At 37.1% G+C, this 25169-nt stretch overlaps 1 protein-coding gene across 8 annotated transcripts in view; it reads right to left on the minus strand.

Moving 5' to 3' along the window:
- Tmlhe (trimethyllysine hydroxylase, epsilon) overlaps nt 1–25169 on the minus strand; it is a 115667-nt gene that overhangs the window by 16044 nt on the left and 74454 nt on the right. For 7 of the 8 annotated variants that reach the window (XM_052742989.1, XM_052742946.1, XM_052742981.1 and 4 more), the window contains 3 exons: nt 18116–18292; nt 5053–5332; nt 3272–3391 (listed from right to left, as the gene is read on the minus strand). In XM_052742989.1, coding sequence (XP_052598949.1) covers nt 3272–3391; nt 5053–5332; nt 18116–18292 — 577 coding nt within the window. Of the gene's footprint in view, nt 1–3271; nt 3392–5052; nt 5333–18115; nt 18293–22396; nt 22814–25169 lie in introns of all 8 variants that reach the window. The other variant, XM_052742972.1, reaches the window with a different exon arrangement.

The raw sequence follows: 25169 nt of genomic DNA on the forward strand, positions 1-25169 counted from the left end.
CACATGCCCTCATTCCTAACCCTGAAGCAATCGCCAATTGATAACCATTTGCAAATAAGAAATTAGTTTTCTCTAAAGGAATCTCACTGGGGAAACAAACTACTCTTAAAGGTAGGCTGCATGCCCAGCAGTAGAGGGTCAACAGAAAATGAACTCAATGGCATCTTTAGAGATTTTTTTGTCTCATAATGTCATGTCAGGGATTTAAAATTTTTTTTTATCTTTTATTTTACTTATGTTTTCCCTCTATCTTTTTATCCCATGGGTCCTTTGTGTATATATTATGGCTTTCAGTCTGGTGTTTTTATGGGATTCCTGAGTGTGCGAGCGAGTAGGTCTCTGCATCTGTATCCATTTCTTGTGTCTTTTCTTGGGCTCTGTTCCTTCTGTTTGTTTTGTCCTATTCTGGTGAGTTAGTTTTTTTTTTAATTTATTTATCTTAATAATAATTTTTATTATTATTCCTTAAAAGCCTGTTTGTTTTCTAATGAGAGACAGAAAGAAGGTGGGCCGGATGGGAGAGGTGGTGAGAGGACCTGGGAGGAGCAGGGGGAGGGGAAACCATAATAAGGATATATTATGTGAGAAAAAATATATATTTTAAATAGAAGGAAAATAAAAATTTAGTTATATCTCTCCTGGGAATATAACCAAAGCAACCAAGTCAGTGTACCACAGAGACAGTTGCAGACCTGTGTTTCTTGCTACACTATTCACAGCAGATGAGTTATAAAATATGCCTAGCCAATAGAGGAGTGAATAAAGAAATTCTCTCTCTCTCTCTCTCTCTCTCTCTCTCTCTCTCTCTCTGTCACACACACACACACACACACACACACACACACACACACACAGAAATGCAACTCACACACTCACACATTAATATGTTTTTGGCTGTTAAGAATGAAAATATGTCACTTGATGGAAAATGGATGGAACTGGAGATCAATATGTTATGCACAGTAAGTCAATCCCATAAAAACACAAGTATTACATGTGTTTTTGAACATATGGCAGATAAGAAGAAAAAAGACATGAAACTGAAAGGGGGCTACCAGGGATAACAAAACAGAAAGGGAGAAGGGAGTATAGATAGGTAAGAATAATAGAAGGGTGAATATGATTATATTATAAACATGTATGAAACTATCATGAGACCCCCTTACACTTAATGCATGCTAATAATAATAATTTTCATAAAATATTAAATACATATTTTTTAAAAAAGCTTAGCTATAAAAAGATAGAAAAAGGAATACAGAGTCTATACAAGTATACAAAAGCAGAGAATTAATAAAAGTTGACTGATAGGAAGTCAACAGGTATGGAAAGGCTAAAGATAGAGGAAAATCTCCAGTTGAAGAAATGATGACATCCAGAGCAAAGCTGGCTTTAGAAAAGATAGGCATGTAACAATGAAGATGATAGTGGTGATTACAATAACTAAAATGGTAATAACAACTAATCCTTACTGAATATTTAGTATGTGTTGAGAAGAATGTTAAATGCTTTAAATTTATTACAAAATTTAATCCCTTATCAACATTAATGGATAGATTGTATTGCTAATCTCATTTTATAGATGAAGATAAGGAAGCTTGGAGATTTTAACTTACATGCTCAGCATCAAAAAGCTAATAATACATGTTCAGATTGGGTTGCAGGACAAGGTCTAGTTGATGTCACAGCCTTAACTCTTCACCACTATCACTACCCTGCAAATCTACTCAGTCTTTATAATTGACTAGAAAAGGTAAAAGGGAAATGTAGTTGTTTATCTCTGATGTTGGCAGAACGTGCATATGTGTATATGCCATAGTACATGTGTGGAGGCCAGAGGAAAACTTTTGGGAAACGGTTCTCCCATTCCACCATGTGGGTGTCCCAGAGACTAAACACAGGTTACCAGGTTTGTTGACAAGTGTCTTAACCAGCTGAGCCATCTCACTGACCCAGAATATTCTTTTTTTTTTTTTTTTTTTGTTTGGTTTTTCGAGACAGGGTTTCTCTGTGTAGCTTTGCGCCTTTCCTGGAACTCACTTGGTAGTCCAGGCTGGCCTCGAACTCACAGAGATCCGCCTGGCTCTGCCTCCCGAGTGCTGGGATTAAAGGCGTGCGCCACCACCGCCCGGCCAGAATATTCTTAAAGATACAAACTCTTCAAATAAACCAATGTAACAATAATCAGCTGGGTACTGTCACTCTTTCCTACTATCTTTTTAACACTACATGCACATGTACAATCATCTAACTAATATCATTGCTTCAGGCTCATAATCTGTATGCAGAAGCAAGATCAACAATGACAAAGCAACAACCATAGAGGCCTCTATTAAGTAGCAAATAGTAGGGAATCTGAATATAGTATATGCCTACTAGTGTATAGCTATTGATTTAATATAAAAAAAGTTATTTTTCTGCCATTTCTCCTCTTCAACTTCTTGTTAGATTCAGAGTCTTCTTTTTTTTTTTTTTTTTTTTGGTTTTTTCGAGACAGGGTTTCTCTGTGTAGCTTTGCACCTTTCCTGGAACTCACTTGGTAGCCCAGGCTGGCCTCGAACTCACAGATTTCCGCCTGGCTCTGCCTCCCGAGTGCTGGGATTAAAGGCGTGCGCCACCACCGCCCGGCCAGAGTCTTCTTAATAGCATACTAATAACAGCAATGTTTATAGGACTGACCTCTTTGCTATAACACAGTAATTAAATGCAAGAAGCAATTTTTTTTTTAAAAGATAAATTCTTATTGTTGAGCCCTGGCTGTTTCTGAACTCAGTAAGATCCACCAACCTCTGCCTCCTGAGTTCTGGAATTAAAGGCCTCTGTCATCATGCCAAAAATGTAATTTCTAAAGCTTATATTATAGTTAGTTAACTTTTTTGGTGAGCTGTAATTACTTTGAGAAAATATTGTAATACTGTATAGTGGGTTGGAAGGCTGAGGCAGGAGAATTGTTCAAGGCTAGGCTACATACTGAATTCCAGTTCTAGGACAGAGCATCCAGGGCTACAGTGTAAGCCAGTGTCTGTCTCTTTCCACATACACACATGTATATGTGTTGTATTTTAAATACAAATTATATTCTTAAAAGTTTAATGAAGACTGAACTAGAATATTATTAAATGACTAGTTTCCAGAGGAAGACAAAGAAATACTCATAAAGTCCACAGTAAGTAGGCATGACCTTCATTGAAATAGAATGGAAGACAATTAAGAAACTATTCAAGACCATCAACTAGAAGAAGAGTACACTAGAAAAGTATAATATACTTACCCACAGGGCTCTTGAAAGTAGGTAGTGTCAGTGTGCCGATCTAGAGCTAGCTTGGTGTATGCAGTGTCACCTCTGGAAAAATCTGAAGTGAAATACCACATCCTTCCATAGATGGTTTCTCTGGCAAGTAAAATCAAGAAAAAAAACTATATTTGTAATAATTAATTTTTAATGTAATACTTAATGTAATATTTAATTGTAACATTTTTAATTTTATTCATCATTGTTTCCTCTTAACATATATATATAATAGTTATTGTTGTTACAGATTGCTATCTATAAGGTGAAACTGACAGTTAAAAATACCAGTCTTAAAAATTCTGTCACTGATTGACACTCTGGGAATGTGAACTGAAAACCATTGAAATACTGCACATTCTGAAAGCTCAGAGATCATTGCCTGTTGTTTATATTATTATTTTAATAGCCTCCTCATTCAAGGCTATTCCCTTTGTTTACTTTCCTCTTATAGAAACAATGATGTGGCTGCTTATAGTAAGCACAATTTTATTATAAGAACTACAGTCTTTCATTAATATTCAGATTTTTCAACAACAGTCCTTTTCTAATAGATAATCTAATAAGGGTGACAGAAGTTTCCTTATTATTCATATATCATAGAGGTTTTTTTTCATTTAATCTTTTGAACACAGAGGAACAAGAAAAAGAGAAAATGATATTTTTGTTGCAATTATGAGACCTGCTGTATTTCTCCTGTAGAATAATAGATTAGATTTTGCATTTATTTTCTCAGTGGGTTCAGATCTGAGGAAAGGATACTTTTTTTGTTTGGTTTTTCAAGATGGATTTCTCTGTGTAGCCCTGGCTGTCCTGAATCTCACTCTGTAGACCATGCTGGCCTTGAACTCAGAGATACACCTGCCCTTGCCTCCAAGGTTCTGGGATTAAAGGACTGCACCACAACACCTAAATCCAAGAGCAAACAGGAAATGCTTTTACTTTTGAAATAAAAGTTTCCAAGCCTTCTCAATAGTTTGATTAGCAGCAATTTCATTTACTTTAGAGCTTTGGAATTGTGTTTCAAACCGAATGGCTCACAAATGCCATTGATTATGCTTTACTAGCACTGTTCAAATGACTCAGCACACTTTGGTACTTTGAGTAACACAATGAACTAATTACACATGAATTTTATTAAATAAAAAATACTATTTGTAATGAAGTAAGTTTATGTCGCATTTAATGCTACAGAAGATCAAGCTATATGTGAAATGGAGAATAGTAATGAAAAGAATACTTTATTTAGGATAAGGAAACCCAAGGTATACTGCTTACTGTAACAGTGATCCTGGAAAAGTCACTGATTGTATCTTAGCACCAGGTGCTTATCAGTGGAACAGACAATAAAACATGATTAAAAGGTTGCTGTAATGACCAAAATAAAATATAGGGTGTGAATATGCTAATTAAATTCAATACAATGTATCCAATGAACCATTAACAACCAATCTATGATAGAGAGTTAGGAATTTACAAAGATAAAAACTGGATAATTTTTAGACACTCTATATTTTTAAAATATAGTACAAATTCAGGCCCCTTTTAAGCAGAATATAGTACAGGGAGGAAGTAATGATGGAGAGGGAAGGGAGGAGGAGAGAGATTACTTTTTTTAGGGGGGGTGGCAGTACTGGAGACTAAACCTGGGCCTAATGCAATTGAGGAAGATGCTCCATGAAACTAGATCTTTTTACATCTTTTAATTGGTGCTCACACTCTAGAAATTACTTACTGTGGATTTCAGAAAGTTAGTAAATTACCTGATTAAACTGACCCTTTCTGCCAACTTCTCTGTGTGTTCTTGAGTGGGAGGGACGTTTTCTACGAATGCAATTCCATATAGCAGAAAGTTCTGCAGAAACTTCTTCAGTTCATCATTTGATTCTAAGAAACTCTGGAAATCAACAGATGGAACCTGGGCTTCTTGGTAGAGTTTAGCATTCCATAATATTCTAGGGTGGATAACCTTTTGTTTCTGCCCTTCATAGCTATTTTTCACCAGCCAATCCAGATCATATCTAGTCACATGACCATCTGGCCCTTTTTAAGAGAAAAAAAAGCATTAAAATAAAATTTAGAAAAACTGACAATTTACTACTTAAAAATGTTCATTTATTTTTCTGACATTAGTTTTACATTTTTAATGGTTTGAGAATTTCATAGATGCATGTTTTGATCAAATCCACCTTCCATTCACTCCCCTCCAATTCCTCTTGCCCACCACTTTCCCCTCAAACCTTATGTGTTCTGTTTTTAAATTCACTGAGACTACTTCATGAGTCTCTTCCTCATCCATGCTGGGAATTTTGGCTGGCTTGATCATATGCAAACAGTCACAACTGTGAGTTCTGTGTGCAATGGCTTTGTCATGTCTGGCAAGTACTTTTCTTACAAAGTTCATCAAAGAGTAGAAGTATCCCCTCTTCCTAGATGGTTCCTGAGCCTTGGGGTGTGTGTGTGTGTGTGTGTGTGTGTGTGTGTGTGTGTGTGTGTGTGTGTGTGTGTGTGTGTGACATAGGTGTCCTATTTGGAGCTGAGACTTCCACAGGCGATTTTGCTTTGTATGTTGACCAGTTGTGGGTCTCTGTGTATTAATCACCACCTACTGCAAAAATAAATTTCTCTGATGAGGATTGGAAGATACCTAATCTATGAGTATAAAGACAAAAATTATGGGGCAGTTTATTACTATATCTATTTGTAAAATAGTAGTATTAGGCTCTCTCCAAGGGACAAAGATCTAGCAAGTCACCATTTTTTTTTGACCAGTAATGATACCAGGCATGAGTTCCATCTTGTAAAGTGGGTATTAAATCCAAACAGAAAGTGGTTGACTACTTCCATAGCATTTGTGCCACTTAAAACAGTGGGATTATTTTGCCAGGTCAGTCATTATTATAGCTTGTAGAGTTAACATATGGGGAAGACTGTTGATTCTTTTTTTCCCCTGGAGGTGTGCATAGTACCATCCAGCACTATAAAAGCTAGCCAGTAGGGTTGAAGCTTCACAGTTAGTAAAAGCTTGATTTCTGTATGTTCTACAACTCAAGTATGAGGTGTCTTCAGCAATAGGGTCTTATAATCTAGTTCTGGAGGGTAACCAGGAGCAATGGCAATAGCAAATAATGTTGGGGGGGGTTATCTAAGGGACTCCACTGACCTACAACTTTAAAAGTGTTAACCATACCTGGGACTGAGGTTTTTATTTCATGGTATCTAGTACCTGGAAGAGACACTGTCTCCCTTATTATAGGTAACTCAATTTAAACACACACACACACACACACACACACACACACACACACACACACACACACACACACTTGTATTTTAGGAAGCTTCTACAGTAAGGGGTTTCCATATGGCTTTTCCAAAGGTCTTTAGTGTTAGTTATCCCACCCAATATTCTCTCTTCTACCTTGCCATCTGATCCCCACTCCACTTAACCTTAAACTCAATGGGTCACAATGATGACATGAGAGGAGGAGGAGGACTTGTTGGCAAGGAGAAGGGGTTTGGCTGAAGTAGGAGGGAGATAAGTGAGGGTAATGGGTATGGGGAGGTAAATATGATCAAAATACATTATATACATTTCTCAAATGATGAAAGAATAAAATATTTTAAAAAATCATCATATGCCTATGCCCCCCCCCCACTGAAACCATAAAGGAAGCAAAGCACTAAATTGTGTCTGGCAAAGTTTTGCAAATAACTTGTATAATATTTTAAGAGAAGGAATAAGAAAGGATCAGCAGAAATGGAGGAAGAGAGTTTATATTTGTAAATGCTATCCAATTGCCAAAATACAAGTTTGCTTAGTAATATCAAGTACTCTGGAGGCACACCATCTATCATGATGTGTAGATGTAACCGTCTTGTTAAATAAGAAACACAGAGCCAATTGCAAAGTTAGATGCCCAAGAGGTCAGAGCAAAAGCTAAGAGCTAAAATCCTCACCCTTCACTGCTGCTGCTGTCCTCCTCAGCAAGAGAGCTACTTCCTGTGTATCTGTCTTTATATAGACTTTCTGTTCTGCCTTCTCATTGGTTGTAAACCCAACCACATGACCTCCTCATCACTGCCCATCTATACAGACCTCCAGGTCTTCTATGGTTGGTATTGAGATTAAAGGCGTGTGTCTCCATGCTGGCTGTATCCTTGAACACACAGAGATCTGCCTAGTTCTGCCTCCCAAGTGCTGGGATTAAAGGCGTGCACCACCAACGCCCAGCTTCTGCTATGGCTTGCTATTAGCCCTGACCCCCAGGCAACTTTATTTATTAACATACAAATAAAATCACATTTTAGTACAAATAAAATGTCACCATAATGATGAGTTCCCTGAATACTCAAACCCAGTAACCCTTTGGACTCTCAGTGGTGTGTGTGTGTGTGTGTGTGTGTGTGTGTGTGTCTAAGAATTACATGAGACCTCAAAAGTCTCTGCAATCTGTCTGCAATTATTCCTCTTGTAAACACCAAACTGATGATGGCTTTATTCCAAGAGTTGTCATGACTCCTAATTTAATTTCTTGAGAGATGATTTAGATGGAGACAACGCTTCCAGGATGATAAAACATATGTGAATTCCATTTCCATCTCATTATCGAGTTTGTGCTACCAACTGATTCTGACAGTGTCTGGAGATGTCCTGTAGGAGACTGCAAATTCTCCTTTATTCATGGTAGACTACAAGACAAAGGTTTAAGGTTTCAGCTAAGCCCTTTAATGTGCTAACATAGTTAAAAGACTGACCCAAAGAACCAAGCCTCTAGTCCATTGCTTTTTTTCCCACTAACCAACAACTATAAAAGTGTAACCAGAGGTGGAGCCTTTCTGTCCCGATCGCCTAGCCCCAAATAAACACACAGAAGCTTATATTTATTATAAATGCTTGGCCGATGGCTCAGGCTTATTACTAACTAGCTCTTACATTGAAACGAACTCATTTCTATTAATCTATGTATTGCCACGTGGTCTGTGGCTTACTGGTCCTCTGACATCTTGTTCCTTGGGTGGCTGGCTCAGGTCTGCCTCGATTCCATCCCTCTTCCTTGAGTCCTCAGTTTCATTCTTCCACCTAACCTTATCCTGCCTTGCCATAGGTCCAAACAGCTTTATTATCAACCAATGAGAGCAACACACATTCACAGTATATAGAAGGACCATCCCACCGCATAAAAAATTAACTTATACCTGGCACTGAGGTTTTAATTTCAGAGCCTATACTATGTGGGATAGGTATTCTTCCCTCTGCTATTGAGTAACGCGATTTAAACTCTTTTTTATATTTGTTTATTATATACTTAGGAAGCTTCTAAAGTAGTAGGTTTCCATATGGCTTTTTCAAATGTGAGTTACCCTTTTCATTATTCCCTCTTCCTACCCAGCTGCTCTAGTCCCCATCCCACCTAAACCTTCCTGTTCCTTTATCTTCTTTCCCCCTTCATACCACCTGATACTCATTACCCTTCCCTGTGGGGCAGTTGTTTTTTTTTTTTTTTGGTCTTTTAATGGGTTTTGGGTCTGGGATAATTTTCATTGATTGGGGGGTTGGTTACAAGTTGTTGTCAAGGGTTAGGAAAAAGGCTAAGCAAAGGAGATTAGATTTAAGGTTCTTGTTTAAAAAAAAGAGAAAGAAAGAAGAAGAAAAAGACAATTACTAGTTTTAAATACTTTACATTGGATTGGATTGTTTTATATTGTATACAAATTATATATATTGAAATTGATATTGTTAGAAAATGCTTTATGTATATTTCTAATTGTACCATTCATTTAACAATGTAATGCAATTTTCTGATCCTTGAATGTTATTATTACCAACTATTAGGATATAAAGAAATGAAGGTTAGTAGTTAGACATTACAATAGAACTTGTAGTCATATTAGATATGTTTTCAAAATTGAGCAGATATATTTTAGACAGGTCATCTTCAAACCCTTCAGAGATCTACAGAATATGGCATTTAAAATGTTTTAATAACTTAGAAAATTTTTCTTTTTTGAGACATGTTGGCTCCTGGCAGTACCAATCTACTTCAGAGAAAATATGGGCATTGAAGAAACTGCGTATGGAGTTAACTTTCATTGTGGCAAAAGTTAGCCACTGGACAACAAAGTATCCTCGAATCAACTGCTGACAAAATGGACAGACAGGACATGAAACAAAGGACTACTGATTCTTGCCAAAACAAGTGTGGTTATGGCTTTATCAAAAGGCATCTTCTGAGGCCAGGACAATATGGCACCATCCCTGAAGTGGCCTTAGCAACTCGGAAAAGGTACAGTGCCCTTTTCTTTGAAGGCAGCTGAACAGGCAGTGGGCCGATGGCTTCTGATGTGCAATGGAACAGCAGCTGAAACAGTTATTCTTGATGAGTAACTAAGCTCACGCCTCTCAATAGTAGACTGGCATTTGATAGAGGGATGTGGAGAAGAACGGGATGCTGAGATGAAGCCACATATATACACAGCCAAGAAGAATGGACAGCTGAATTAAAAAACCATCAACAATTTCCAGAATTTAAAATCCTGAATCATGACATGACACTAGTGGAATTCCGGTGTTTCTGGTACATGGACTGCTCTCACTCAATGTGAGGTTGAACTGTTGACCTTGTGTATATCGTACTTCACAAATGAGTCTGTCAGATATGCTAAGCCTATAGGCTGAAGATGATGCCCCAGGACTGCGGAGAAACCTCAGGTGACTGTCCAGACAGCTGTCTGTTTCTGTCAACTCACAATTTTTTGGAAGTTGCTTGCATATACTTCCCGTTTTTATTTTTTTGTTAGCTAATATTATTTCCTTCTTGGGTCTCTGAGGGAGTTGAAGATTAGTTAGTTATAGCTGAAGATTAATTAGGATAGAAAGTGAATTAGATACATTTTGGACTTACCAAAATAGGATAGATAATGAAATTATTTTCTCTGAATTTGTCAAATACAAATGGACTAGACATTGTCTAGGTATTTATTACTTGTATATATTGTATATAGTTATTGTACTTTTGTATATAGTTTTTCTTTTGTTAGTTATAACCTTTTTCTTTTTATTAAAATAGAAAAGGGGAAATATGGTGATATTTTATTTGTATTAAAATGTTATTTGTATGTTAATAAATAAAGTTGCCTGGGGTCAGAGCTATTAGCAAGCCATAGGAAAGCAGGGCAGTGGTGGCGTACTCTTGTAATCCCAGCACTTGGTAGACAGAGCTGGGTAAGTCTCTGTGTGTTCAGGGATACAGCCATTATTGGATACACATGCCTTTAATCAATACCAATCATGGAAAACCTGGAGGCCTATACAGACAGGCCGTGAGGAGGCGGTCATGTGGTTGGGTTTACAACCAATGAGAAGGCAGAACAGGAACTCTATATAAAGACTTTAACACAGGGTTAGCTCTGGTTCGGAGAGGTAGGACCACCGCAGGAGGAAGGATAGGCGGGACAAGCAGAGAAGTGAATTCTGGGAAGTGGAAGGCTGAGTCAGAGAGACACTGCCAGCTGCCACCATGACAAGCCGCATGTGAAGATGCCGGTAAGCCACGAGCCATGTGGCAAGGTATAGATTTATGGAAATGGGTTAATTTAAGCTGTAAGAACAGTTAGCAAGAAGCCTGCCATGGCCATACAGTTTGTAACCAATATAAGTCTCTGTGTTTACTTGGTCGGGTCTGATGGCTGTGGGACTGGCAGGTGAGAGAGATTTGTCCTGACTGTGGGCCAGGCAGGAAAACTCTAGCTACACTTCCCTTGAAATTCTCCTCTCATGTCCCTTTACTAGCTTTCTGACTTCTATGGTTACTCTAATTTTAAACACATGTATCATACAAATGAATCAAAGCTAGCATCCACACAAATGAGAACATGCAGCTTTTGTATTTCTGCATCTAGGTAATCTGACTCAGAATGGTAATTTCCAGCTGTATCCATTTATATATGAATTTCATTTTTTACAACTGAATAATATTCTGTTGAATATATGTACATTTTCATTACCATTCATCATCTGATATCTAGACTGTTTCCATCTCCTAGCTATATTGAATAGAGCAGCAATGAACAAGTACCTCTATAGTAGGGCAGAAAGTCTTTTGGATATATGCCCAGAATTTATATAGCTGGATTATACTATAGATCTATTTCTAGCTTTTTTAGGAACCTCCGTACATTTCCATAGTGCTACACCAGTCTGAACTCCATCAACAGTAAGTAAGTGTTTCTCTTTACACACACACAATCTAGTACTCTTTAAAAAAAATATTAGTCATATTGACTAGGGTAGTAAGATGAATTCTGAAAGTAGTTTTACTTTGTCTTTCCCTGATGATTAAGAATGCTGAATGTTTTTAAAGTATTAAAATGATTTATCAACCATTTTTATTTCTTCTTTGGGGAGCTTTGCTTAGATTCATGCTCCCATTTTTTAAATTGGGTTGTTTGTTTTCTTGGTGTTTTTTTTAATTTTTAGTTCCTCATATATTCTAGATACTAACCCTCTGTCAGATGTAGAGCTAGTAATTTTTTCTCTTTCTATAGACTGACTGTTCACTCAAATAATGGTGTTTTTACTATACAGAGGCTTTTAAGTTTCATGAAGTTTCAATTATTAATTGTTTGTCTTAACGGCTGCCCTACTGGGGTCCTGTTTAGAAAGTCACTTCCAGCCAGGCAGTGGTAGAACCTGGGAGGTAGAGGCAGATGGACTTTTCAGCTCGAGGCCAGCCTGATCTACAGAGCTAGTTCCAGGACAGTCAGAGCTACACAGAGAAACCCTGGAGAGGGAGGGGGAGGGGGAGGGGAAGGGGAGGGAGGGAGAGAGAGAGAGAGAGAGAGAGAGAGAGAGAGAGAGAGAGAGAGAGAGAATCATTCTGTGCCTATAAGTTGAAGTGTATTTCTTACTTTCTCCTCTATCAGATTCAGGATACTAGGTCCTATGTTGAGATTCTTAATGCATTTGGAGTTGTGTTTTGTGCAAGGTAAGAAACACGATCCAGTTTTATATGCAGCTATTCAATTTGCTAGCACCATTTGTCAAAGATGCTGGTTTTTTTCTCCAAGCCTCTTTGTCAAAAGTCAGACGGCTGTAGGAGCATGGGCTTATATTTGGGTCCTCAATTCTGTTCCCACTAATCAATGTGTTTGTTTTTAAAAAAGTATTCATTTTATTTTGTGTGTATGTGTTTGTGTATGGGTATGTGCATATGAGTGCACCTGCCGTCAGAAGCCAGAGGCATTGGATTCCCTGGAGCTTGAGTTATAGGCTGTTGTAAACCACTTAAAATATTCATTCCCACTCTGGGAATCCAACTTCAGTCCTATATAAGAGCAGTATGTGATCTTAACCACTGAAACACCTCTCCATCCCCAATATGTCTGTTTATACAATAGTAATATGATGTTTTTACTACTGTATCTCTGTAGTATAACTTGAAAATCAGGGATGGCGATATCTAACTGTTTTTATTGTTCAGGATTGTTTTGGTTATTCTGGGTCTTTTGTGCTTGCATATGAATTTTGAGATTTTTTTTCAATTTCTGTAAAGAATTGCATTGGAATTTTGATGGGGTTGCAGGCAATCTATAGATTGTTTTTGGTCAGACGGCCATTTCACAATATCAACCCATAAGCACGAGATGTCTTTCTATCATCTGGTATCTACATCACTTTTTAAAAGTGTCTTAATGTTTTCATTGTACAAGTCTTCCATTTCCTTGGTTAGATTTAGTTCAAAATATTTCATTTTCTGAAGCTATTATGAATGGGTTTGTTTCCCTGTTTTCTTAGTGTTTGCCATCGGTATAGAGGACGGCTACTGTTTTTTTTTTCATGTTAATTTTTCACTCTGCTACTTTGCTCAATATATTTATTAGCTGTAGTTTTCTGTTGGAGTCTTTAGGATCTTTTATGCATAGAATCATATCATCTGCAAATAAGGATATCTGATTTTTTTTCCTATTTGTATCCACTTTATCTTTTCTTGTTTTGTTGTTCTAGCTAAGACTTCAAGCATTACATTGAATAGGAATCAAGAGAATGGGCATCCTTGTTTCTGATTTTAGTAGAAATATTGGAGTTTTTATTTGTTTAGTATGTTGGCTTTTGGCTTGTTGTATATTGCCTTTATTAATTTGAGATACATCCCTTGCATCCTGATTCTCTCTAGGACTTTTATCATGAATAGATGCATTTTATTGAAGTTCTTTTCTGTATCTAATAAGATGATCATGTGGTTTCTGTCCCTAAGTCTAATTTCTGTGGCAGATTACACTTACTGACTTATGTATGCTGAACCACACCTGCATCTCTAGGATGAAAGCCACTTGATTATGATGGATGACCTTTTCTTATGCTCTTAAATTCAGTTTACAAGTATTTTATTGAGAATTTTTGTGTCTATGTTCATTAGAGATATTGGCCTATAATTTTTTATCTGTTTTTTGTTATCAAGTTATTAGTGGCTTCATAAAAACAATTTGAAAATGTTCCTTACATTTCTACTTTATGGGATTATTTTAAGAGTATTGGTGTTCTTTGAAGTTGTAATAAGAGTTCTGTCCTGAATCCATCTGATCCTGAGCTGTTTTTTTTTTAAATAGTTGGGGTATTTTTAATGACTGTGCCTATTTAATTGCTTGTTATAGGTATGTTTGAATTATTTCCTTCATGTAAGTTTAGAAGTCATATGCATCTAGAAATTCATCTATTTCTTTTAGACTTTCCACATTTCTGGAATATAAGCTTTTCACAGTATATCCTTATGATTCTCTGAATTTTCTGTCTCTGTTGTAATACCTCCCTTTTAATCATCTCTAGTTCTATTAATTTGTGTCTCCTCTCCCTTCTAGTTAATTTGGTTAAAAGTTTGTCAAACCTGTTAATATTTCAAAGAACCAACACTCTGTTTCATTGAGTCTATTTTTTTTCTTGCTTCTATTTCATCCATGATTTTTGTTTATCTCTTCTTATCTACTGTTTTGGGGTGTTGTTTTTGTTTTTCCATGGTTTTCAAGTGCATGATTAAGTTATTAATTGAGATATCTCCATTTTTTATGTAGGCATTTAGTGCTATAACCTTTCTTCTTAGAACAGCCTTCTTTGTGTCCCATAGATTTTATTATGTTGTGTTTTTACTTTCATTCAATTCTAAGGATTTGAAAATTTCCTGCTTGATTTCTTTCTTCACCCAATTATCATTCAGAAGTGTTGTATTGTTTAGTCTCCATGATATTATGTACTTCCTGTATTTTGTATTGCTCTTGATATCTACCTTTATTCCACTGTGGTCAGATAGAATGCAGGATGTTATTTCAAATTTCCTGTATTTGTAGAGACTTGCTTTGAATCCTCATAAGTAGTCAATTTTGGAGAGAGTTCTATGAGCTGCTGAAAAGAAGGTACATTCTTTAGTGTTTGGTTGGATTGTTTTGTAGATGTCTGTTAGATCCTTTTCATTTTCTGTTTATTTTATGATGTAAGTTAACTTCAGTTTCTCTCTTGAGTTTTTTGCAGGGGACCTGTCTATTTGTGAGAGTGGGGTGTTAAAGTCATCCACTATCACTGTGTTGGAGTTAATCTGTGGTTGCAGATCTAATAGTATGTTTTTTTTTTTAAATAAAATTAGGTGTATCTGTGTTTGGTGCACATATATTTACAAATATAATACCTTCTTGGTGGATTGTTTCTTCAATGAATATGAAGTGACCCTCCATATCTCTTCTAACTAGTTCTAATTTGAGTATATTTTGTCAGATATTAGAATAGCTTGCTTCTTAGCTCTGCTTGTTTGGACTACATTTTTCCATCCCTTTACCATAAGGTGTTACCTATTGTTGCAGGTAAGGGGTGTGTGTGTGTGTGTGTGTGTGTGTGTGTGTTGTTTGAGGCAATAAATAAGATGCATCCTGCTTTCTAATACATCTGTTCATCTGTGTCTCTTTATGGGTTGACTGGGACCATTAATATTAAGAGGTATTAGCCAGGCGGTGGTGGCGCATGCCTTTAATTCCAGCACTCGGGAGGCAGAGGCAGGCGGATCTCTGTGAGTTCAAGGCCAGCTTGGGCTACAGAGTGAGTTCCAGGAAAGGCTCCAAAGCTACACAGAGAAATCCTGTTTCAAAAACCAAAAAAAAAGAGGTATTATTGAAAATTGTGCACTAATTTGTGTCATTTTGTTGTTTCGTAGTGTTTTCTTGGACTTCTTTGAATTAACTCTTCTGGGATTGTTTATTTCCTGTGACTCTTGGGTGTGTTTATCCTTCTCTTCAGACCAAAGTAGTCCTTCAAATATCCTTTGTAATCCTGGTTTAGTGGTCATAAATTCCTTTAATCTATTCTTATCATAGGAAGTTTTTCCTTCTTCAGTTTTAATAGATGGTTTTCCTGGGTATAGTAGTCTAGTTTGACAGTTGTGGTTTCAGAACTTGGACTACATATTTTCAGGCCTTTCTGTCTCTATAAGTTTCTGTCTAATAATCAGATGTTATTCTGATAGGCCTGCCTTTATAAGTGACTTTACTTTTCTCTCTTGCAACTTTCAATACTCTTTCTTTATTCTGTGTTTTTAATGTTTTAACTACAACATGTAATGAGGAATTTCTTTTCTGGCTTTGGCTCTTTGGTGTTTTGTAGTCCTCTTGTACCTGAATGGGCATCTTATTCTCTAGGTTTAGAAAAATTTCGTCTATTTCTATGTTTTTGCTATGGTATTCTTCTATGCCTACAGTTCAAAGGTTAGTTTTTTTATGGTGTTCCAGATGATAGGAAGCTAGTATGTGGGTGCTCAGAACCAAATTACATCCTCTTCAAGAGCAGCAACTGATTAACTACTGATTTATCTCTCCAGGGCCTGTTCTTATAGTTTTTAAATTTTTCTTATTGTTTGATTATAATTACATAATTTCTTCCCCTTCCTTTCCTACCTCTAAATCCTTTAATACATGATGCACCTCCCATATTTATGGCCTCTTTTTTCATTAATTATTTTTCATATGTATATTTACCTAAATACATAGCATGCATAGTCTGTATAATGTTATTTGTATGTATGTTTATTGGGCTGACCATTTGGTATTGGATGACCAGTTGGTGTACCTCTTCCTGTGGAGAAGACTACCTCTCCCACTTTCAGCATTCCTTAGTTGCCTGAAGTTCTTTGCATAGGATTGAGGTCTCCTAGACTTTTCCTCATCCATATGATCATGATTGTTGTTGTCCTTGTTCAGCTCATGTTTAGGCAGTCATGTTGGTGAGACTTTAGGGGTGTAGCTTCTGACATTACTAGGAGAAAGGATCTCACAACAAACTCCCTGTTCCTCTACCTCATACTTGTTAATGTATTTTCTAAAAACTTCTCATTGGCTTTTACTGAGTGATCTAATTTCTCAACATTTTTTTTCTGGCTCTGAGCCTTTTGTTTGCTACATTATCTATTCTGTTGGTGAGTCTTTCCACTGAAGTTTTTAATTTTTTGAATTTTTCATTTCCAGCATCATATCAGCTTGGCTTTTGTTCAGCAATTCTTTTTGTTAAATTATATTTTTATATCTTGGGTTTATTTCTGCATTTCAGTCATGTCTTTGTTTTTGTTCTTTTGGAGTATATTCATGTCTTTGAATTGTTTGAACATAGTTGTAATTATTCTTTTAAGTTCTCTGTCTGGAAGTTTTTCCAGGTAACTTACATTTAGGTGCCATTATTATGTGATTAGTTTGTGGAAGAGACATATGGTCTTGTTTTTTTTTTTTCTTTTTGCCTGTTCTGGGACTTGCACATCTTGAACAGTTTGTTTGTTGATGTTTTTCCTTTCTTCCCTTAAGTCTTTCTTTTAAAACTTCTCTTTCTTCTTTTAGCAGAGAAATTTACAATGTTCAGAAGGTTGAGATGCTCATTTTCCTCTGTGGGGATTGTGAAAGAAGATCTGGAGTGGTGTAGGCAGGCCCAAGTAGACTAAGCCAGATTCTCTTCTTTCTGAAGAAGGATGTGTTGGTTGTACTTCTGAAGCAAAATTCTTAGGAGCTGTAGGTCAGCATGGAGCCCATGGTCCTTGCCTGAAGTGTGGCTGGATGTATAGTTAGGCCTCAGCAGGGGAGGCCTAGGTTTCTTCTCTAGAGCAAGAAGTTCCTGGACAATGTGAGTAGGCCTAAGTAGGGAAAGCCTGGTCTCCTTCTTGCTACAGGGGATATGCAGGCTGATATCCCAGAAAAAAATCTTGGGAGCTATAGGCAGGCCTGGACAGGAGGCAGTGGCTTGCACTTGGAGTATGATTTTCAGGAGGCATAGGAGGGCTTCAGCAGGGGAAATGGTATGCAGGAGGCCATTCATGCTGGTCTCCTGGTACAGGGGTTTCCCAGGGAGGTATGGGTTGGCCTAAGCAAGGGAAGCAAGGTCTCCTTACTTTCTTCTGAGAATGTTAATTCTTATACGTGCAACCCAAGCACTCAGAAGGCTGAGGCAAGAGAATCACTAGTATGAGGCCAGTCTGATCTACATAGTGAATTTAAGGACAGCTGGGGCTATTTTACAAGACCTTGTCTCAAAACAAAATGCAAAACAAATCAAGACAGAACACTGATGAAAGCAGACACCCTTGCAATGTTTCCTAGCTTAGAGATTATCCTGTCTGAAAATTAAGTATGATGTTAGCTGTAACAAAACAAACAAAAAAATCAAAAGGATATTGAAACTGCTTCCAAAGCAAGGGGGAAAACTAACAGAAAAAATTCCCTATTTTGGAAAGAGCCAAACCATTATTTTCATAAAATCATTATTCTTTAAAAGAATACCTCAAAAAATCCAAGAAACCCCTGTATACTTACAAGTAAAAAATAATGTGGTTTCATCTAGACGAATGGTCTTTGGTTTGATACATAAATCCACACTGGCAGTGTCCAGACTCCGCTGATGAGTCTTAGAATTATAGCATGATGCTGAGCGGCAGTGGTCTCGAAGCCAGACATAATCAAAGCGCATCACAGTGCTAGCATATTGCAGTTCTAGGGAAAAGATCAGATTTAACAGAAATACTTATTTAGGAAAACTAAATACCAACAGTAAAAAACATTCTTTCTAAAAGACTTTTACTAACAAACAAGTGTAGCTAGAGTTTTCCTGCCTGGCCCACAGTCAGGACAAATCTTTGTCACCCGTCAGTCCCACAGACACTCAGACCCAACCAAGTAAACACAGAGACTTATATTGCTTACAAACTGTATGGCCGTGGCAGGCTTCTTGCTAACTGTTCTTATAGCTTAAATTAATCCATTTCTATAAATCTATACCTTGCCATGTGGCTCGTGGCTTACTGGCATCTTCACATGCTGTTTGTCATCGTGGCGGCTGGCAGTGTGTCTCTCTCTCAGCCTTCCACTTCCCAGCTTTATTCTCCTCCTTGTCCCGCCCACACTTCCTCCTGCCTGACTACCGGCCAATCAGTGTTTTATTTACCAACCAATCAGAGCAAAATATTTGCCACACAGAACATCCCACAGCAAACAAGTAAGAGTAATAAAGGACAGGCCCTCGGCATTTAAAAATATACAATTTCTATGATACAAATGGTATGATTTTGGTATATAAAACACATAAGAGTATAAAAGGCTTAGATATATACCTAAATAGGAGAGGGTGCACAAGATGTATTTTGTACTATTTTAGCAATTCTTCTGTTATGTTGAAGTAATAAAAAAAATTAGAATCAACAGAAAGTTAATGACTTTGCTATACACCAGTTTACCTATTTAGCAAAAGTAAAAATGAAGCAAAATTTACAAAAGCAATAGAAACTATAATATGATTGGAAATAAAATGTAGAGAAGTAACATGAAGAAATCTATTAAACTATTCTAGAAGACTTGAAGGAAGCCAATAGGTAGAAATACCATGTTCACAGATAGGCAATTTCAAAACTAGAAAAGATAAATTTACTTAAAAATTAATGGACAAATTTCATGTAATATCAATCTATATCTTAGAAATTTTCATATATTAGACAAGATAATTCTAAAACTCATTTTGAAAAATGAGAAAGTAACAATTTTGTAAAAGAAGGTATGAGACACCAGCTATAAAAGCACATTATAAAATTAAAGTTTTAAGTGTATTAGTATAGAATAGATGAAGAAAACAAAATGGCATTCCAAACTAGACCCATAAATACATGGAAATATGGTATATGAAAAAGGTGTCACTTTATAACAACACAAGAAAGATTGACTTCTCTATAAATGACAATGGAAAAATTATCTGGGAATAGGAAATGCTTCATATTATTAAAGAATCAACTTCTGATAGGTTAATGTTGCTAGAGTTTTCCTGCCTGGCCCACAGTCAGGACAAATCTCTCTCACCCGCCAGTCCCAAGCCGCTCAAACCCGATCAAGTAAACACAGAGACTTATACTGGTTACAAACTGTATGGCCGTGGCAGGCTTCTTGCTAACTGTTCTTACAGCTTAAATTAATCCATTTCTATTAATCTATACCTTGCCACGTGGCTTGTGGCTTACCAGTACTTTACATCTTCCTTATCCTGATGGCGGCTGGCCGTGTCTCCCCCACCCAGCTTCCTGTTCTCTCCCTTCTCCTCTCTGTTAGTCCCGCCTATACTTCCTGCCTGGCCACTGCCAATCAGTGATTTATTCATTGACCAATCAGCAACACATTTGACATATAGACCATCCCACATCAGGTTAAAATATATACAATGAAAACTTTAAATCTCTGAAGAAAGAAACTGCAGAAGATACTAGAAAAATGGAAAGATCTTCCATGTTCATGGACTGGTAGACTCAATATTGTGAAAATGACCATTCTACCAAAAACAAGTTATTGTAGATTCAATACAGTTCCAATCAAAATCCCACAGCAGTCTTCATAGAAATAGAAAAAAAAATCCTAAAATTCATATGGAACCACAAAAGATCCCAGATAGTCAAAGTTATCCTGAGCAAAAAAACAAAACAACAACAACAAAAACAAAATGCTCCATCCCAGATCTCAAGAGATATTGCAGAGTATAAAAACAGCATGGTACTGGCACACACACACACACACACACACACACACACACACACACACACACACACAAAGACATATAGACCAATGGAACAAAATAGAAGACTCCAACATGAGTATATGTAATTACAGCCATCTGATATTGACAGAGGGGCAAAAAACATACACCAGGGGAAAAACAGCATTTTCAACAAAATGATGCTGGAAAAATTAGATGTATACTATAAAAGAATGACATCAGACCCATATCTATCACTGTGCACCAAAACTAACTCCAAGTGGATCAAAGACCTCAATGTGAAACCTGAAAATGCTAGAAGAAAATATAAGAAGTACCCTAACTGACATAGGTGTAGGGGAGGTCTTTCTGAATAGGACTCCATTTGCCCAGGAATTAAGGCCAACAATTGACAACTGGGACCTCACAAAACTAAAAAGTACGAGTAAGGAAATAATTAATTGAATAAAGGGGAATCCCATAAAATGGGGGAGAATTTTTGCCAGCTATACATCTAACAGTGGGTAAATATCCAGAATGTGGAAAGAACTACAAAAAGTCAACAAAACAAAGAACCCAAGTAAAACAATGGGCTATGGATCTGAACAGAGAGGTTTTTTTCAGGGTTGTATTTATATATTCATACATACATAATATATGTATACATATAATAACAATAATCAAAGAAAAAGAAGCCATCAATTTGAGAGTGGGGGACGAGAGAGGTATTGGAGGGAGGGCACCTGGGAGTACTTGGAGTGAGAAAAGAGAAGGGAAAAAGTTGTACAATTCTATTTTAATTAAAATGTATTAAAATTAAATGATGAAAAGCTTTAAAAAGTAATAAAGCTTTTGTTTAAGAAGTAAAAGAAAACTACTCCAATTAATTTGCAGTTATAAGGACTAAGTAAAAAAGATAGCACAAGAACTCAATCTTTCCTTGTAGTGTAGAAGCTGCTGGGCTCCAAGCATGGCATACTTCTGTGTTTTCTCTTTCTGACTCTTTCTCCAGGCCAGTGTGGTCCCCCTCTGTTTCATGCGGACTACTCATGTCTTTTCAATACTCCTAGCTTCTTTTTTCTAATCCTTTTTCCCCATTTATTGAAAATAGATTTTTTTCATATAAAATATTCTGATTATGGTTTCCCCTCCCCCTGCTCCTCCCAGGTCCTCTCACCACCTCTCCCATCTGGCCCACCCTCTTTCTGTCTCTCATTAGAAAACAAACAGGCTTCTAAGGAATAATAATAAAAAATTATTATTAAGATAAATAAATTAAAAAAAAACTAACTCACCAGAATAGGACAAAACAAACAGAAGGAACAGAGCCCAAGAAAAGACACAAGAAATGGATACAGATGCAGAGACCTACTCGCTCGCACACTCAGGAATCCCATAAAAACACCAAACTGGAAGCCATAATATATACACAAAGGACCCATGGGGTAAAAAGATAGAGGGAAAACATAAGTAAAATAAAAGATAAAAAAAATTAAAAATTATAGCTGGAGAATTTCTCTCCAGCTCCCACCACCAAGTCCCGCCAGTCCCAGAGTCCACTTATAAAATAAACACACAGACTCTTACATTATTTAAACTGCTTGGCCATTAGCTCAGGCCCGTCATTGTCTAGCTCTTACTCTTATATTTAGCCCATTTCTATTAATCTTTACTTTGCCACGTGGCTCATGGCTTACCGGTACTTTACATCTTCCTTATCCTGGCGGCGGCTCCAGGCCGTCCCTCTTCCTTCCTTCTTTCTCAATTCTCCTCTCTGTTAGTTCCGCCTATACTTCCTGTCTGGCTATTGGCCAATCAGAGTTTATTTACATATAGCGATATCCACAGCACTTCCCCTTCTTTTTTTTTTTTAAAAGGAAGGTTTTAACTTTAACATAGTAAAATTACATATAACAAAACAATTATCAAGCAAGAATTACAGTTACAATATTAAAGAAGAGAGCCTATCTATCTTATATTTGTGAGTTTAAGGTTTTATATCTAACTTATCTTTTATTATAACTAAGGAAAATTGTAAGTATCTAGTCTTTAACCACATCAAAGACCTCAGAAGGATATAATACTACCTGAGAAATGGGAGAAGGATGCAAGCAACTTTTGGGAGTCTTGCAGGGTAGACAGAGACAGCTGACAGCCTGGACAGTCATCTAAAGTTTTCTTGTAAAGTTGGGGCATCTGTCTTCAGCCCACAGGCCTAGAGTCTCTTATTCACTTTTTTTTGTGTATTGTAGAATGTCTGGCAGTTTCCTCTGCAAAGCAGGAACCTGAAGGACCATTTTGTCAAGCAAAGTTCAGTGGTCACCTTTCTATGGGTCCTGCATGTCCAGTTGATCAAGCAGTCCAGGCAAGAACAGTTTCTTGCCCAAATGGCTATTTTTGTCAAGGTGAAGATAAACTCCATATGGAGTGTCTTCGATGCCCATACTCCTCTCTGAAGTAAATCGGTGCTGTCAGGAGCAGACATGTCTCACTGTCCAGAAAGTCTAAATTTTTAAAACATTTTAAATGTCATATTCTGTAGGTATTTGAAGTGTTTGAAGACTACCTATCTATCTGAAATATATCTATGTATACCTAGAAGACTTAACTAACATGGCTACAAATATGACTATCATAGATGACTAACTATTAATCTATTTTTTAATTATCCATTACAATTTTAAATGAGTTACATAAACATAATACCTCAAACAAGAATAGAAATATATATACAGTATAACAAAATTAAGTTTAAATTTGTATCAATAAACTAAAATCTATAGCAATGTAAAACATTTTAAACAAGTTGTTATTCTTTAAAAGTAGGTTCATTAATCTACCCTTTCATCCTATCCATTGAGTTCATTTTCTGTTGACCCTCTACTGCTGGGCAAGCAGCCTACCTTTAAGAGTAGTTTATTTCCCCAGTGAGACTCCTTTAGAGAAAACTAATTTCTTATTTGCAAATGGTTATCAATTGGCGATTGCTTCAGGGTTAGGAATAAGGGCATGTGTCCACTTCTCCTTTCAGCTGTAGGACCCCATCTGGTGTGGACTCATGCAGGCCCTGTGCATGCTGTCACAGTCTCTGTGAGTTCATATGTGTGTCAATCCTGTTAGTTTAGAGGGCCCTATTGCCTTGGTATCCTCCATATCCTCTGGCTCTTACACTCTTTCTGTCTCCTCTTCTGAAAGGAAGCCATAATATATACACAAAGGACCTGATGCAGTTCCATTCAGGATCCATGCTGCCTCAGTCTCTTTGAGTTCATATGTGTTTTGATCATTAGAGGGATTTGTTTTCTTGGTGTTCTCCATCCTCTCTGGCTCTTAAAGCTTCTCTGATGGTGTCTGTGCAAGGCACTTATGTAGCTAGAGTTTTCCAGTTCTGCCTGGCCCACGGTCAGGATAAATCTCTCTCACCCGCCAGTCCCACAGCCACTCAGACCCAACGGAGTAAAACACAGAAACTTATATTGCTTATAAACTGTATGGCCGTAGCAAACTTCTTGTTCTTATATCTTAAATTAACCCATTTCTATTAATCTATAAGTTGCCACATGACTTGTGGCTTACCAGTATCTTTTACATGTTTCTTGTCATGGTGGCGGCTGGCAGCGTCTCCCTGCCTCAGCCTTCCACTTCCCAGAATTCTCCTCTCTACGTGTCCTGCCTATACGTCCTGCCTGGCTACTGGCCAATCAGTGTTTTATTTACTAACCAATCAAAGCAAGACATTTAACATACAGAACATCCCACAGCACACTTATCTTTGAGTATAGCAGAATGTCATTAGGAGTCATTTTATTGCTATGTTCTTTTAGTAGAAGAGTAATATTTGGTTTTGCTCTAGGTCCTGGGCTATCTAGTCTCAGCTTCTTGGTCATCACAGCAGTGTTGGTTATGGGTCTATCTTTTGGAGTAGGCCTTAAATCAAATCAGATATTGGTTGGTTAGTCCTACAAGATTTATGCCACCATATCTTGCAGGCAGGACACCATTGTAGATCAAAGGGTGAATAGAGTTTTCAAAAAAATAAAAATGGCTAAGCAGTATCTCAAAAAGTGTTCATCCTTCCTAGCAATTATGGCAATGCAAATTAAAACAGCTTTGGTATTTCATCTTACCCCAGTCAGAATGACAACGATCAACAAAACAATGAACAACAAATGCTGGTAAGGACGCGGGGAAAGAGAAACTCTAATTCACTGTTGGTAGAATTGCAAACTACTGCAGCTGCTTTAGAAATCAGTATAGAGAATTCTCAAATAAGCCAAAAATAAGTCTACCACATGATCCATATTATACTCTATCACTGTTAAGCCAAGGCCTTTCTTTTCTTGTTTATCCCCAAGATTACACATTAATATAAATATTCCAAATTTTAAAAGTCCTATATCATTTAAAAAATTAAACACTTAAAAATTGTCTATAAAATATCCAGTCTCTCTGAAAATCCAAAGTTTCTGTGAAATTCCAAAATCTCTTTAAAAGTTCAGTCAAACTCCAACAGTATAAATAATTCAACATCCAATATCTGGGATCCCCTCATGATCTTCTAGACTCCTCCAAAGGCCTTGGGTCATTTCTCTAGCTTTGCCCTGTGTAGCACACACAGCTTGTTTTATAGGCTCTGGCTGGCTCCTCTTCACTACTGCTGTTGTTATTGGTGGTCATCCCATGGTACTGGCATCTCCAAAATGCTGGGGTCTCTTGCAGCAACTGGGCTGCATTTTCACCAATAGCCCCTCCTGGGCTCTATCAGGGACTGCAGCCCTGCCACTCAGAGCCAATCCTCAGCTTTTCTCCACGACCCATCATGCCTTCAAAACCAGTACCATCTGGGTGGCTTTTAAACTA

The sequence above is a fragment of the Peromyscus californicus genome, unplaced genomic scaffold (genome assembly GCF_007827085.1).
Source record: "Peromyscus californicus insignis strain IS unplaced genomic scaffold, ASM782708v3 Scaffold_10__1_contigs__length_136768540, whole genome shotgun sequence".
NCBI classification, from domain to species: domain Eukaryota; kingdom Metazoa; phylum Chordata; class Mammalia; order Rodentia; family Cricetidae; genus Peromyscus; species Peromyscus californicus.